Consider the following 18136-nt stretch of genomic DNA (forward strand, 5'->3'; position numbering starts at 1 on the left):
GAACATCTGTTGTGGAGTGGAATCTGGGCTGGGGCTGACTAGTTTCCTACGCTGTTTTACTGTGGTATTCAATCCACATTGGTGGAAAGATGCAGATGTTCAAAAACCATTAATGGCAATGGAACTATTACCATGACTCCAGAATTCCAGGAGTAGTTTCAAAAACTGAATCAGTTCGGAATAAGGACCATGCAGTTCTTTTTAAACTGCTAATGTTCTGGCAAGTGCAAAAACAAAGAAAAAACGTTCTTTAAACATATTGACGTTCAGAAACAACGTGTAGGCTTTATGAATGTTAAACAAATGTTGTTAGAACATATTTTTGCTAGCTGTTTTTTCCCCAGCACTGTGGTAGAGTTTAGTCATCTCAGTCTCGCTCTTTCTCTTTCTCTCTGTTAATTTGTTCTTGCTGCAATTTCTAATTAAGATGAGAAAACCCAGCGGAGTCGTGATGGTCCCGCAGGAATGAGGCGTGTGTGCGTGTGTGTGCTCTCGCTGTTAAGTGGTCGTTTTGACGCAATGTTTACGATGCATTCTTCTTTTTCAGGACACCATGACGACTGAAATGCAGGAGATCGCCATCACGGAGGAGAAGCCTTTATTGCCCGGTCAATCCGACGCTGTGAAGGTTAGACTCACACGCACACGAACAATACGCACTTATTTGTCATTAACTTACGTTTTGGTGCCACCTGCTGCACATTTGAAGAACATACTCAAATAGAGCACTAAAAAACAATGGGATCATATTTGTGCAGATAATTCGCATTAATTGGATGAGCGTTAATCGTAAAACACCTCTTGAGATTTGCATTAATGCACCAGATTTCAACGTTGCTTGGCAACCAGTCAACCTGCAATTAAATTAATGAACTGTGTTATTCATCTAGTGATGTTTGCTCACTAGAGTCACTTAAAATGAGTGATTTGGCCAAACCTTGAGAATTAAACTGAATGATTCCTTAAATAATGTGTTGTTGAGGAGACAAGTTTTTTGGGGGGTGGGTAAATCCCACAGATGCACATTTAAAGATGTTTTACATCTGTTTGATCGCCTTTTTGAGTTATGTCAGTTAGTTTAGCATGGGAAGAAAAAAAAAAAAAAAAAAAAGCTGTTGTGTTTTATACATGAACCCTTTTGCTGAGATGTTTTTGACAGCTGAGTTACAGAAAAAAAAAAAAAAAACTACCCAGCACCTGGGTTAAATAAATAGATAAATATTACATTAAATGAATAATAAATAAATAAATAAATAAATAAATAAATAAATAAATAAAGCTGAACCCAGAATTTGTATTTAAAAATAACCCAACTTTTTTATTTTTTTAGAGTGTACTTGTTAACTGCACTGTATCATTTCATCTGCTGTTTTCTTTCCTTTTTGTTTGTTTCAATACATTTTAAAACAATTTGTACCCTACTTTTTGTACCTTTTTATAATTAAGTGTCAACTAACAAACTCATTGTGGGTTCAATAAGCTACAAACTGTTTCTTTGAACTCAGACTTGAGGTCTTTTGAAATGGCATAAGCGGAGATATTATTCATCTGTTAGTGATGCTTGCAAACTCAAGTCACTTTAAATGAGTGATTTGGCCAAATCTTGAGAATTAACTTAAGCACATTTTTTTGTGTTCAGACCTGGATGATTCCTCTTTAGCATCTAGTTTAGCATTAAAAAAGGCTGTTGGGTTTTATACATGAATCCTTTTGCTGGGATGTTTTTTGACAGCTGAGTTACAGAAAAAAAAAAAAAAAAAAACTACCCAGCACCTGGGTTAAATAAATAAATACATATCAGTTAAATCAAATGAATAATGATAATTAAAAAACAATAAAGCTGAACCCAGAATTTGTATTTAAAAATAACCCAACTTTTTATTTTTTTTAGAGTGTACTTAACTGCACTGTATCATTTCATCTGCTGTTTTCTTTCCTTTTTGTTTGTTTCAATACATTTTAAAACAATTTGTATCCTACTTTTTGTACCTTTTTATAATTAAGTGTATAAATAAGCTACAAACTGTTTCTTTGAACTCAGACTTGAGGTCTTTTGAAATGGCATAAGCGGAGATATTATTCATCTGTTAGTGATGCTTGCAAACTCAAGTCACTTTAAATGAGTGATTTGGCCAAATCTTGAGAATTAACTTAAGCACATATTTTTTGTGTTCAGACCTGGATGATTCCTCTTTAGCATCTAGTTTAGCATTAAAAAAAGGCTGTTGGGTTTTATACATGAATCCTTTTGCTGGGATGTTTTTTGACAGCTGAGTTACAGAAAAAAAAAAAATACCCAGCACCTGGGTTAAATAAATAAATACATATCAGTTAAATCAAATGAATAATAATAATTAAAAAACAATAAAGCTGAACCCAGAATTTGCATACAAAATAACCCAGCATTTTTTAGAGTGTACTTATTGATTGCACTGTATCATTTCATCTGTTTTTCCCCTTTTTGTTTGTTTTAATACATTTTAAAACCAAATTTAAAACCTACTTTTTTCTTATGTACCTTTTTATATTTAAGTGTCAACTAACAAAATCATTGTGGGTTCAATAAGCTACAAACTGTTTCTTTGAACTCGGACTTGAAGTTTTTAGAAATGTATAGGAGGCCTAAGCGGAGATATTATTCATCTGTTAGTGATGCTTGCTAATGCAAGTCACTTTAAATTAGTGATTTGGCCAAATATTGAGAATCATACTTAAGCACATAAATGTTTGTGTTCAGACCTGAATGATTCCTCAAATAAGAGACTGTTGTGCTGGTAAATTGATTGGAAAATCCCACAGATGCACACTGAAAGATGTTTCTGTTTGATCACCTTTTTGCATTATGTCAGTTAGTTTAGCCTGAAAAAAAAACATCTGTTGGGTTTTGTACATGAACCCTTTTGCTGGGATGTTTTTTGACAGCAGTTACAAAAATAATAATTTCAAAAATAAAAAATAATGCTGAACCCAGAATTTGCATGAAAAAAAAAATAACCCAGCATTTTTTTAGAGTGTACTTATTGATTGCACTGTATCATTTCACCCTGTATAATTTTCCTTTCCTTTTTGTTTGTTGTAATCCTACTTTTTTCTTATACCTTTTTATGACGAAGTTTCAACTATAATTAACTGAAAAAGGTCTCTTCCTGTTCTCTCTGGTCCAGAATAAGTTTAATTTAAAACCAGGTGACATGGGTGAGACATATTCTGCTCTGTTCTTAATGAAACATTGTGTCTTTAGATTCAGAATTGATTCAAACTAACAACTGTAACACTGTAAAAGTTCCGAGATGTTGTTGTTTTCTTTCCTTTTTGTTGGTTTAAAACACATTTTAAAACAAATTTGAAACAAATGTTTCTTATGTACCTTTTTATGATTATGTATCAACTATAGGTAACTAAACGTAACATTTTATTTAAATAGAAATGCTTAACTGAAATAAAATAAAATATAAAAATGCTTATTTTATTATTTTATTACTTTTATGCAACATTTTTCATTTTCATTTTTGTTTAGTTAAAAAAAAAAAGTAAAGAAAAATGAATAAAAACTATATAGACATTTAAAAATGTTCCTTTGCCATTAGGACCCCTGAAGATGTTAAATAACAGCTGTTGCTTTTTAACTGTTCTTATTTAGTTGCAGGGTTTGTCAACTAACAAATTGTGGGTTCAATAAGCTACAAACTGTTTCTTTGAATTCAGACTTGGGGTTTTTAGAAATGATTTTGAGATTGTGTGATTGTTTTCATGCAGGACGTAGAGATCGCGGCCCGAATACTGCTGGATCAAGGCCAGGTGAGTTAAAAATGTGTCGGTTATACATGACAAACACAGTGTTGTTTTCGTCAACGATGACGATGACGAAATCATTTCGTTGACGCCACTTTTTTTCATGACGATAACGAGACGATGACGAGATAAAAATGGCTCGTTGATGACTAAAACATGACGAGACGTGTGTGAGTTTTCGTTGACGAGACGAGAATAGACGAAACTGTTAGTGGTTGGTCCGGCAGACGTTTAAAATGCATGACATTTCCGCTTATTGTGCATGCCAATTAAAACTTAAAAAGTATCTGACGCTATGGCAAGCCGTTTTAGCATTAAATACTCTTTGCTATACTAGTATGGCAAGCCGTTTTAGCATTTTATCCTTGTTTGTCTTTTATGTTCTAAAACATTCCTTCATTATTGTAATTATTGGTGAAAATAGTCGATCCGGAAGCTCACATTGTGTTGAACTATAGATCTGCTATTTTCACAACTTATAAGTGACACTACCCAACAGCAAAATACTTACTGACCTACATTAATTTGTTAAAAGACTACTTTTTTCCCTTTTTTTGACTAAAACTAGACTAAAACCTTTTTGACTTTTCGTCAACTAAAACTATACTAAAACCACTAAAATTGGACTAAAACTATCACATATAGAAGTGACTAAAATTTGACTAAAACTAAGAAGCATTTTAGTCCAAAAGACTAAGACTAAGACTAAATCTAAGATGTTGTCAAAAACAACACTGGACACACATACATGACAGGTTCTACTGTTTTTTTCCTTGCATCATTCACCATTTTTATTATCTTTGGTGTGAAACTGCATGAATACTACTGATAATAAATGTTTGTAAAATCAAGTTTAGATCTAGTTTATGATGTCAGCTACCCATTATTACTTTCCATTATCTTTATTTTCATCATTTCTGTGTGTGTGTGTAGGAACACCGCGTGGAGACGCCTCTCGGTGTGCTGCACGCCACGGTGCATGGCGCTGGAAACGCACGCAGACCGGCCATAGTGACCTTCCATGATGTGGGAATGGAGAGTAAGTCACTAGCACACACAACCCAACTTGGTTTTGCAAACACGCACCATTTCTCTAAAACATTTTATTATCCAAACTGGTTAATTAATGCAACCTTGGTGAGCAAAAGAGACAGAAACATAACAAATAAATAAATAAATCTGCCAAATATGTGAATATGCATGTATGCATATGTGTGTACAGTATTATCTGTAGTGATTAACCCTTTTGCATCAATTTAAAAAAAGTTACACATGGGTTCATAGAGCACAAATATCCATGTCAAAAACTTGGGAATAAGTCTCAATTTAAAGAAGACCCTTGGCAGATTCATGTTGAAGTTACAAAACCAAAAAACTTATAGAGGTTTATGTTTATGAAAATTATTTATTAGCATTTCGAACTGATAGAAAATCAAAGCTATACATCTAAACAAATTGTTTTCTAAATTTGAGGTTGATGTCTGTCTCAACAATGAGCATTTAGTAAGATTTTGTTTGGGTGAAGCATCGAACTTTTCCCATTCGATTCCAGAAAAGCTCCTCTGGCAAACACAGCGGTGGGATTTGTGATTCACAGTACAATATCACTTTTCTCTCTCAAACATTACAGATGCACACGCAAAACACAAAAATTGTATTTAGGACACACATACAAATCACACTCTGACATCGATACCAACATACCCACACATTTATAATGGCATAATTTATCCGGTTGACTCTATAATAGACTATAATATGCATAAGCAGAAAACAGGAATAAAGCGAGTATTTGCTTTATATGCCACACTTCAAAAATTGGAGCCATCTTGTAAATAATTGTAAAAAAGCAAACAGAAACAACATTGCCAAACAAATGAAGCCTATTAACAAATATTGGATCATTTTTATAGTTAAATGGCCCTGGCATTAAAAATTGATGTTTTAATGGGCTTTAAATGAGGACATTTTTGTCCTTAAGGCCTTGAGTTTTGTCAAAACTAATTTTGTGCCTACTGTAAAATAGATTTATTAAAGGAAATGAGGGTGAAATATTACAATTCCAATAAAAACACACACCTGTGCCAACATGCATGCAGTTACCACAGGCAAAATTAAATTATTTAAAAAAAGTTCATAGGGTTGTTCACATTACAGACAAATCTTTAGAAAACACAATGGAATAGACAATGCAAAATTACTCATTTTGTTACAATAGGTAGGGTTTGGCCAATAGACGATGCCATCGTCCATCTCAGACATTACTATGACTAAAGCGTCCATTGCAAATGATTTGAACTTTGTGTCAGTAAGTTATAAATAGAACGGGGCATCAGTTTACAGTCGGGATTTGTTGCGTCATGCCACATACAGTGTAGACAGCATCACTAATCATAATGGGCCCTATTGCATTTTTTTGCGACGCTCATGTCTGGTACGGAAACATTGTAAGCCTTCAGTAATTTTTCAACTCTTCATTATTGCTTCAATGCAAAGGAAACCAGCGTACCCACCATGCCATGGCTGGGTATGTTCAAGTGAGCTAGTTTTAATTTATCATAATGAATCGCAAGTTTAGTATTTGCTCTAAATCTGTGCAATTTTGCTTTAAATGAACTTGCCCAAGAAATTAATGAGTGAACATATTTATGAAAAGTAACTCGCCAAATTGACTAGTGATTTGACAGTGTTACCCACCACAGTTGCTTTTACCCGCATTTGGCAGGTTGACGGTAAGTGAACTTTTATGTAATGTAATATAACAGGCAACCGATAGCAAGCGGCTAACCATGTCCCTTTGGTGGCTCCGTAAAACATGTTGTTAATTTTCTGTGCCTTACTGAATAACGTTGTGTTTCCACTGTCAAGCATTTTCAGTTCATTTCTATGGAAGTTGAGTGTAAATGCTTGTGCGATGCATTATGGGATTGAAAAGTGGTGCAGAGAAAGTGTTGAGAGTGGGACCATGAGTGTCAAAAAGGTTGGGCATTTCTTTACTTCATGCAAATATTGAGCGAAAAATGCCGAGCGACAACCAATCGCTGTGAAAAGTAAGCAAAGCAAGATTTTGACGTTTCCAAGTGTTTCTGAGCTAGTTGATAAGCTGAAGCTGAAATCACTTGTCGTTGAAGACATATGTTTTATTTAGGGCTGTTTCTATAGGTATCTAGATGCCGCCAATAAAGTGTTTAGCTTGCAAAACGCCATTAAAAGAAGATGAAATGCAAGCAGGGTGTAAACATTGTTTTCAGAGATGTGCTCTGCCCTAAATTTGACATTCCCCAAAGCAGTGGCATTGTAGTGTTGCCAGCGGCACTGAGCGCAGATTTTATGCTGTCGTGGAAATGCACTGTAACAGTACATTCACTAAACACTAAAAAAAACAATGTTTTAACGGCGGTGTGCAAACTAAATACTGGCATGTAATTAAAGCATGCAAAGTGCATTTACTTTTGCATGACTTCTTCAGTGATATGTGGTTTCAGCTCAGTAATCCTCCAGTTCTGCACACACACGTCAAAATCTTGTCTTGCCTACTTTTCACAGTGATTGGTTGTCGTCCGGCACTTTGCGCTCGAGATTTGCATAAAGTTGAGGAATGCCCAACCTTTTTGACTCACAGCCACTCTCAACACTTTCTCCGCGCCACTTTCAATCCCATAATGCACCATGAGAGCATTTAAACTCAACTTCCATGCCAGTGGAAACGCACCGTAAGGCAACCTAATTGGCTGACGGCTGTGTTAACACTTGAAGAGTTGAAAAGTTTTCAACTTCTGCATGCAATGCCAGTGATGGGATGCAATGAACCCACAATTCAGTTCGGCGGTGCTTGACATTACTTCATTCAAAGTAAACAAGAAACATTGATGCAGACGCCCTGTGTCAATGTATCGCAACACCACCATGGCATTAGACATCGCCCAACACTAATAGTTTTATTACATTCATTCCTATGTATTATCATATCATTATTATTATTATTCCCCAATGTATTTCTTATACTTTTTTCTGCTGAGGCCCCTAATGGAAAAAAAAAAAAAAACCTTGGTTTAAATGAATCGTGAAATGATGAAGAAGAAAATCGTTCTACTCAGTGCTTTCATAATTTATACCAAAGACTATGGAATACCCAAGACATGTCACTTGTATAATTTTGAATGGGGAAAAATGCAACGCTCATTATGGCCGTGAAGCCCCGCCTTCTTAATGAAAGAGCCAATCATTGATTAGTAAAGTAAGCGCATCACTGCAGCTGCCGTTGGAAGTCCCGGTTGCTATAGAAACAAACGGTGCTCTAAGACTTGCGCATGCGCACTGGCTCATCTAGCCTGACAAAAACGCCTTTTTTAACACTATTGGAGCACAATGAACCATATTTATGAGGCAGTTCTTGCCAGATTTCTTTGGTGATTTAAAATAGGAAAATTAATCGTAAGCTTGGTGAACAGTTTAGGAGAATTTGATGTTTCCCCATTCAAACAGATTTGGAGCTGCACTTGTATGCCTGAGAGGTGTTTCAAAGATGGCCGCCGAGTGACAGGACTTGCCTTAAAGGGACTTTGTTTATACCCTGCACTGCTGAGAGTGTCCTGGTGGCAGCCTGTCAGTGAATCCTCCGTAGTAAACAGGAAAGCAAAACTTGTGATAGGACTCACAAGCAACGATCAGATGAGCGTGTTCAATCTGAAGCTGAACTTGACACCGTCCGTTTCTCATCACGCTCTGAACGACAAACACTCTGAACTTCCTCACGCTGATGCATGTGTTGTCCGCGTCTCTGATGCTTTCTCCGTTGCAGATGTTTATGATGTTTTTGGAGTCATCTTTATGTAGGAAGGACAGGTGAGGCTGTACGCCACAGATACGCGCTCTTGTTAGATAACTGGCCCAAGCGCCCGGCTGTGACGTGTCGAAATGATGCTGGAGAATGTGCTTGTTCACGAAAACGTTAAATGCGTGTGGATTTGGACTTCTCTGGCAGGGAGGACGCCTGTTAGAAAACATGTCAAGCTGATCGTCACTGGAAATGATGGCATTCGATCCATCGCTGAACACCAGGCTGACAAAAAACACGAGAAGAAATGCCGATATCATCCTGCAAACAGGAGGTTGACATACGATTAGAGTTTCACAGATAGTTGAAGTCCCTGCTGAAAAAAACAGCACATGCTGGTTAGGCATGTTTTGGTGCTGGGATTTTAGCTGTTGGTCCTTTGCTAGTTAATCCTGGTCCTTAGCTGGTTAACGCTGGTAATTTGCTGGTTTATGCTGGTCATGTTGCTGGTCAAGGACCAGCATAAACCAGCGAAGAACCAACATTAACCAGCAAATAACCAACAGAAACCAGCAAAGGACCAGCATAAACCAGCACCAGCAAAAGACCAGCATAAACCAGCAAAGGACCAACATAAACCAGCAAAGGACCAACATAAACCAGCAAAGGACTAGCATAAACCAGCAAAGGACCAGCATAAACCAGCAAAAGACAAGCATAAAGCAGCTAAGGACCAGCATAAACCAGCAAAGGACCATCATAAACCAGTAAAGGACCAGCATAAACCAGCAAAGGACCAGCATAAACCAGCAAAAGACAAGCATAAAGCAGCTAAGGACCAGAATAAACCAGCAAAAGACCAGCATAAACCAGCGAAGGACCAGCATAAACCAGCAAAGGACCATCATAAACCAGTAAAGGAACAGCATAAACCAGCACCAGCAAAAGACCAGCATTAAGCAGCTAAGGACCTACATAAACTAGCAAAGGACCAACATAAAAAAGCAAAGGACCAACATAAACCAGCATAAACCAGCAAAAGACAATCATAAAGCAGCTAAGGACCAGAATAAACCAGCAAAAGACCAGCATAAACCAGCGAAGGACCAGCATAAACCAGCAAAGGACCATCATAAACCAGTAAAGGACCAGCATAAACCAGCTCCAGCAAAAGACCAGCATTAAGCAGCTAAGGACCTACATAAACTAGCAAAGGACCAACATAAACCAGCAAAGGACCAACATAAACCAGCAAAGGACCAGCATAAACCAGCATAAACAAGCAACAGACCAGCATTAAGCAGCTAAGGACCAGCATAAACCAGCAAAGGACCAACATAAACCAGCAAAGGACCAGCATAAACCAGCAAAAGCCAAGCATAAAGCAGCTAAGGACCAGAATAAACCAGCAAAGGACCAGCTAAGGACCTACATAAAACTAGCAAAGGACCAACATAAACCAGCAAAGGACCAGCATAAACAAGCAAAAGACCAGCATTAAGCAGCTAAGGACCAGAATAAACCAGCAAAAGACCAGCATAAAGCAGCTAAGGACCAGCATAAAAAAGTGAAGGACCAATATTAACCAGCAAAGGGCCAGCATAAACCAGCTACAACCAGCTAAAACCAGCATCCCAGCACCAAAAAATACCATGCTGTTTTTTTCAGCAGGGGTTGCTGACAAACAATTTAAACAGGGTTCTTAAAAAGATCTTACACCCAAGTAGTTGGATTATTTATAAGTTGCATGCACTGCAGACAAGAGTATCTTCCTCGTTGTTTTTGTCTTGCTTTCCAATACAAATATCTGATCCTTAAAACAGCAAGCATTTACTTGTGATGCAAAAGGAAGACTCGTTTTCTGAGGAATCAAACAAAATGTTTAAAACAAGAACAAATATATGTTAAAAAATTGTATTTTGATTTTAGGAATGATGACTTAAATAGTAAATTATGGTTGATATTGACGATTTCAGAGAAATTATGAAAACCAAATTATTAAACAATTATAAGTGATTTTTGACTTTTGGGATTGTATATTTATTCACTATGGCAAGTAGGTGGCGCTGTCTCCAATTTTGCTTAAGTTCAAGGCTATTTTTTAAGGTTTTATGGTGTAATATATAACAAAATAAATACGTGTAGGTTTTTTATGTTCTAAACTTTAAGTTTTTAACAATTTCAGTGGTTTTACCAGCACAGCCTAAAGGTGATCTGATCCAAATTTGTAAAAGATCAGATTAAACAGTTTGATGAATTGGAAAAAGTACATTTTCAAAAAAAAAAATCATAATAACATGCAACAAAGTCACAAAACAGTGTTATTTTAGCTGTTTAGTTTCTGAGAACTACTGCAGTCCTCACATGTGAATCTTTGCACTTCAGTAGTGGTCTGGTAGTTTGTGCTGTCAAAGTAAAAAATGCGTTAAACTGTTTTAACAGCATTGACATCAGCATTTGCTGCTGTGTAACATGCACAACTATTAAAACAGTTAAGATCAGTAAGTTTTTTTTTTATGTTTTTGAAAGAAGTCTCTTCTGCTGACCAATGCTGCATTTATTTAATCAAAAACATTGTAAAAATAGTGAAATATTATTACTGTTGAAAAGAGTAAATAAATGTTAAAATGTAATTGATCGCTGTGATTAAAGCTGCATTTTCAGCATCATTACTCCAGTCTTCAGTGTCACATGAACCTTCAGAAATCATTCTAATATACTGATTTGCTACTCAAGAAACATTTTTGATTATTATAAATATTGAAAACAGTTGAGCTGCTTCATATTTTTGTGGATAGCATTTATGCTTCCTTGCTGAATTAAAGTATACATTTCTTTCAGAAATATTACTGACCCCAAATATTTGAACGACAGCATTGAACATATGATTCAAATCTGTATTAAGTCTAATAAAAGATTAAATATTTATTACTTAACCATCTCTAACTAAAGCTTGTACATGATCTTAATATCTTGATGTGACAAATCCTAAAGACAAGTCGGACTAAATTTACATGAGATCATACAAAAAAACAAACAAACAAAAAAAAAAAACAGATGCAATAGATAAACCATAAAGATTTAAATCTAAATTGTAAGATTGACATTTTATACCACATTTGTACAGTATGCAGATTTACCTTGTGTTGTTCTTGAGTTCGTGTAAATGAAAAAGTGCCGTTGAGTTTGAGCTGGAGATCAGAAAGTGCTTGAGATGCTCACTGGACAGTTATTTATTGGCTGGAAAAGAGGCGGGTGTAACAATACTCCCTGTTTTTCTGAAATGCACTACATAAATGTTTTCTTATTTAGTTTTTTGCCAGTGAGGAAAATGTAGTGCCATAGTACCACAGAAAAAAATGAGATTAAAACAAAGGGACGTGTCTTTAAAAACAGCCACCAGAACGCACCAAAAATCACTGGATCACCAGCTGATTTAAACACACTGAGACTTCAAACATGTAGAAGAAAAGTGATGTTTGTGAAGAGAAACAATCCTATAGCATTTAAGACGATTTTTAGACATTTTAATCAATCATCAATCAATCAACAGGGGAGCATTGTGGTATTAAGATTTTTATTTACGTGGGCTGTCTCAAATCGAAGACAATCAAAAAGATTTTACAAAAGAACAGATACATTAATGAATCTGACATTCACACTGACTTGCACTGCATTCAAGCTGCACATTTGATCATAAAAACCAAACTGTGTTTTGCAAAGAAGCTTTTATTGAGAAGCTTTTGGAATTATATCCAGTTTAAACATGCATGTGGCAGAGCAACGATTTTAATTAATGGTTAAAAAGTTGTACTTGGTGGGAGCTCTAGCGAGGTCTGCAGGTCCGGCCATCCTGGGGTGGTGCAGTGTTAGTTTGTCTCTGATAGTGAACAGGCAGACAGCGGTTTTCAATGACCTCACAAGCAACAATCAAATAAAAACGCTTATTCTGAAGCTGAACTTCACACTGACCATTTCTCAAAGCACTTTCAACAATGTACACTGTAAACCTTCTCTTGCTGATGCACAAGTTTTGTGTGTCTCTGACGCCTCGTCCGTTGCAGATCCCGTTAATGCTATTGATGTCGTTTTTACGGAGGAAGGATTGAACAGGGAATCTGCCACAAAGATTTGTTCTTATAAGATAATTTGCCCAAGCGCTTCTCAGTGTCGTGTTGAACTCACGTGAGAGAATGTGTCTGTGTTTAAACTGATTATATGCGTTGTTATTCAGAGATCTCTGGCAGGGACGTGCCCAGTTAGACAAAATGTCTGAACACATCTCCAGTTGGTCGTTGCTGAAACGGATGTTGTTAAATCCATGAGTGAGCGTAAAAAGTAACAAGAGGAAAACTGCCGCTTTCATCCTGTAAACAGCAGAGTGACAGGTGTTTAGAGATCCACGTATTGGTAAAACAGTACAAAAGACAATTCCTACCATATAATAAAGCTAAAATCTGCAATTATGTGGCCAAACTCTACAATAGCATTAAGACGCATAGGCTGTTTGCTCATTGCATTCTGTTTTTTAGGATTGATTGTTTTAAAGACAATGAGTTTTTATTAGCATGCGCCACATTCACTAGGTACAAAAGGTATCAAAATTATATTACTTTACAAGCTTTTTTTACAACATTTTTGAAAATCAATGCTTCTCATCCTGTCTTGTTAAAAACTTTACAAACTTTGTGAATAAGTTTAAAAGGGCAGTATGGTTTATGATTGACCTTGACAAATCCAAATACTCATAGAAATATATTCCAATAGAATAGAACAAGATATGTATCTGAGTAATGTATCTGAGCACATCAATACAACATAATGCGAAACAAAGTCACAGAATAGTGTCCGTTTACCTCTTCATTAGAGTGTTTGTTTAGACGCGTTTCTTCTCTCTCCAGTATGCTGTGCTGTGAAAGAATAAATGTGTGAAGTTGCTTCGACAGCGTTTCTTCTCATGCAAACCATTTGTGTGTTTGACGTCAGTGTTTATTGCACTGTGGCAGGCCCAGTTCTACGGAGGTGCTAGAGGTGCTAAGCACCCAAAATTATTAGTATTCTCAGTTAAAGCTGTAATAATGGCATGTCATTGCAGATCTGCTAACCTTCCAGTGCGTTATTCTTTGGAGATCAGTTTCTATCTCAACACGTTTTTGCAGCATTGAGCAATGTAGCCAATCCCAGACATGTCTGTTGATTTATTGAACACAACAGCTAATAAAGATGAGTGATAGTTTTTTAAGCTTAAGAAGAACCCACACCCATGTGATCAAGCTTAACAATTTTTATAATTAATACAATATTTATAACATTTTCTGTAGCATTTAATACCACAATGAAATGACTTTCAGAAATTCTAAGTGTGCCTTAAATGTCTAAAAGAGTAAATACCTTGTTCATCAAAGATAATCAGAATGATTTCACAAAAGAACGGATGCGTTTATGCAATTGGCAGATTTTATTAAAAGTGACTTGCATTTGACCTGTACATCTTTGCGCACTGATAAGAAAGCTTTAATTAAGAAGTTTGTGGAATTACATCATTTAAACATGCATGCAGAGTAACAACATTTTAATGAATGGTTAAAAACAATGTTTCAACCCTCATTTAGTCCTTCACACCCAGTATTATGAAATCAGATCATGCTGTTTAATAATAACATGGGTGTGGTTTTTTGATCCATGTCTCAGAGTGTTGGTCATGATAGTGCACAGGTAGATTCTCCTGACACTCAACAATTACTTTAACCTTTGCTGTACGACATTTTTCAATGATACACTCCTCTTTGGTATTGGTTTTGCTTTCAATCATGTATACTTGGAAGAGATTTGTACTTTTGATATAGCCATCCTTTATTTTTGTACCAGCGCCATTGCAGATTTGCTTAATATTTGCTTCAGTGTCTTTAATGAAGGACTGCTTTTCAGTTCTACCACAGAGACCATTGTTCACTAGGTGGTCCTGCCAAGCACCTTCTTCATCTGTTTGAAAATCAGTCGGGATAATGTGTTTTTTCTTGAACTCAGCATATCGTTCGTTGTTCTGGTCATTTGCTCCATCGCTGGAAGCCAGAAAGAAGAGGAGCGAGAGAAGAACTGCAGATCTCATCCTGAGACAAACAGGAGAAAAGAGCAGGTTGAGAACGTAAACAATTAGTAAGAGAGCAAACACCTAAAAGCGAGTCGTGTTAGGGACGTTACTCTAGAAAGTGATCAGCATTTCCACAATTAAGAAACGGACTATTTAGGTCATTTGAAAGACTGACTGACCAATTGGTTGCAAGAAAGGCTTGAGTGATCTTCCAGATCAGACACTAATGGCATAATTAGCACATTTTATTGTCAACTTATCCTAAAAGCAGTCAAACAGTTTAATGCCATCAACTGTGTTAAACTTTAACCTGCGGTTCACAGACAAAGCTTAAGCCTAGTCCTAAACTAAAATGTAAGTCTGAGCTGTTTCAACTGAAATAAAATTGCACTGACTGATCTTTAATTATTTTTCTCAAGATGCATACCAGTAATGCTTATCTACGATATATATAAAAAAAAAATTACTTAATTTAACTATGGTCTAATCCTGGCTTAGGCTAAGCCCTGTCTATGAAACAGGGCTGGTGCTTTACAATTTAGAAAACACCATTACAGATAAATAAATCAAACTTTACCTTTCCCTTTGTGCTGTCCTTGAGCTTGTTTAGAAGTCTCGTTGAGCATGAGCTGTTCAGAAAGTTTTGTTTGAGACTCTCACCGTACTGATATTTATTGGGTTGAAATGAGACAGGTGTGAAAATACGCTCTGTTTCTTGGAAATGCCCCACTAACACATTTCTTGCTACATGAATGTTATTAGATCTAATAATAATATATGTGGTTTAAAAGCAGATGTGCACATCACACTAAACAAGATGAGCTCTTCACACTCAGTCCATTTTGGTTCACACTTGATGAGTGTGTTTAACCAGCCAGGTGGAGTCAAAGATATGTGCCAAAATAAACAGATAAGACATCAACTGCTGTATTAGCTGGAGTTATCTTTTATTGTAAATGTATCAAAAACCATCAGGATTGATGGAAGCTTTTGTCTACAAAAAAAAGAAAAAATGTCCAAAATAAAGAATTATAGGTTTAATAAGTAGATAATCAGGAGATAATCATTTAAAAATGCAAATGGAGAACTGCTTGTATTGATGCAGTAAAGGTTAGTTTGAAAATGACACTTGATGAACCAGTTCAAAAATTGCTTGAGATTGTGTTTAAATGTCCAAATATGTCGTATGCACCCCTTCAGTGTCAAATTCGAATAGGAAGAGACCATTTGGCATCTAATTCAAAATAACTGCTTCTTCTCCAAAATGAAAAGTCTTTTTGAGGGCCTAAACATGCTCGAAAACTCACAACACTTTGCACATGCATCAGACCTGGCGAAAATTTACATCTGATACGGTTTTCAGAAGCGGGTGTGGCAAAATGGCTTGATAGTGCCACCTATAAAATTTTAACGGAGTGCGCCTCAAGCTACGTTTCACGTACATTTACGAAACTCGGAACACACATGTAAAACACCAATACCTACAAACAAGTCTTCTGGTGCAACATCCGAAAATCAACAGGAAGTCCGTTATACTTAATTTTCTGTAAGATTTTTGTGCAGTTTTTGCCTTGTAATTTAACAAACTCCTCCTACCGTTTTTATCTGATCATCTTCAAATTTGCTGAGTGCCATCATAAGGCCTTTGCCATGCGAAATTGCGAAGCTTTAGAGCTTTCGTCAAGGGGGTGTCCCTGGCGCCCTGACACAATTTGATGTTTCGCTATAAAAAAGGAAGTTGCTATAAGTCAGGCAAACAATGTCCGATCTGCCTCAAACTTCACATGTTTGATAACTGTCCGGTCCTGAACACATGTCAGCGTGCATAGTGACGTGCATAGAAAAGCAAAGTGTCCATGGGATAAATGGGATAACAACAAACACAACTTTCTGTTTGTATTTTTAGCTCTTTGGGCCTATTGTGTAGTTTTAAATACAATGACTGAAAATTGAGTGAATGAATGTAAACAAGAAGCAGTGATGTGTGTTTGTGTAGTGTTTCTATGTTTAAATGCTTTCTTTCTAAACAAAGTTCTGATTGCTAGTCATGACCCCTCAAGATTGCTGGTTAGCAAGAAACTCAAGGTCAAGGCACATTAAATTAAATTATGTTTTGTTGTTTGTCTGTCTCAGGTAAGAGCTGCTTCTCCACCCTGTTCAAGTTTGAGGAGATGCAGGAGATTGTGAAGAACTTCACTGTGGTTCACTTGGACGCTCCTGGACAAGAGGACGGCGCAGCCATTTATCCTGTCGGGTATGTGTGTGTGTGTGTGTGTGTGTGTGTGTGTGTGTGTGTGTGTGTGATTGCTAAGACTTGCTGTGGGTGTTATAAAAAAAGTGTGAAAAATTGAAATGCATTAAACAGAGTTTGACACCTGTCAAAGCGTCTTCAGAAGGTGTTAGTGGTTTTACGTCCTCCGTGTTTGATGCACATTGTGACTCAGATACTATTTTTATGCTTTCACATGCCACATGCGTTCACAGGCCGCTGTGTCTCATGTTAGACGTCCTAAAATGTTTTATTTTCTCTGCCAGATACCAGTATCCATCTATGGATCAGGTCTCTGAGATGATCCCTGCTGTCCTGCAGTATTTTAAGTGAGTTAAAACAAGTTACTGCATGCTAAAATCTGAAAAATGACTCAATGCATTACAGCTGATTATTTTCCTCTGATTTAGTTTCCGCACAATTATCGGTGTTGGAGTTGGAGCAGGCGCTTACATACTGTCCAAGTTCACTGTAAGTTACACATCTAATGCATGCATGTATTATATTTGAATGTCATTATTGATTATTGATAAGCCATTAAATAATATCATGCACTCCTGGGGTACCATGCAAATACCATGACTTATGGATATGTTACTTATTCAGTTTCGTGGTATAGAGCAGTGGTTCTAAACTCCAGTCCTCGAGGCCCACTGCTCTGCACATTTTGTATGTTTCTGAGTCTGACACACTCAGTTCAGTTCATGAATCTTTCTTCTAATGAGCCGATGATCAAAATTAGGTGCCTTAAATGAGGAACACATACAAAATGTGCAGAGCAGTGGGCCCCAAGGACTGGAGTTGAGAAACACTGGTATAGAGTATACAGTGCAAATACCATGAATGTGATACACTAGTATAAAAAACACACAAATGCACAACAACATTGGTTTTATAAAAAAAAAAAAAAAGTAATTAAATAAACAAATGCATTATTAGTTTTCATTTAGGCCGGTCTTTTAAAAAATAAACAAACAAACAAATATTTGTAGCTCTCCATAAAGTTTATTGTAATTTTCCCATTTTATTGCTTTCTGCTCAAATAATTTCACCACTTGTTTGTATAAAAACAATTTTTAGTACCTTTTTAATACCTGCAACATTAATATGGTAACAGAATACAGTATATGACAGGAGCACACGCTCAAAGACTCAATGAATCCCTCTGCTGGCCAAAAAACAAAAACACCACACACTGAAACATTAA

General features: G+C 36.4%; 1 protein-coding gene across 1 annotated transcript; it reads left to right on the forward strand.

The window, feature by feature from the left end:
* The first annotated feature begins 492 nt into the window (after positions 1-492).
* On the forward strand, positions 493-17439 carry LOC141331720 (protein NDRG2-like). Its single transcript, XM_073836753.1, has 6 exons — positions 493-628; positions 3757-3798; positions 4726-4831; positions 16794-16914; positions 17196-17258; positions 17340-17439. The coding sequence occupies exons 1-6, from the start codon at positions 554-556 to the stop codon at positions 17437-17439; spliced, it is 507 nt and encodes a 168-aa protein (XP_073692854.1). The 5' UTR covers positions 493-553.
* The last annotated feature ends 697 nt before the right edge of the window (positions 17440-18136 follow it).

This window comes from Garra rufa, chromosome 3 (assembly GCF_049309525.1).
Source record: "Garra rufa chromosome 3, GarRuf1.0, whole genome shotgun sequence".
Classification (NCBI taxonomy): Eukaryota; Metazoa; Chordata; class Actinopteri; order Cypriniformes; family Cyprinidae; genus Garra; species Garra rufa.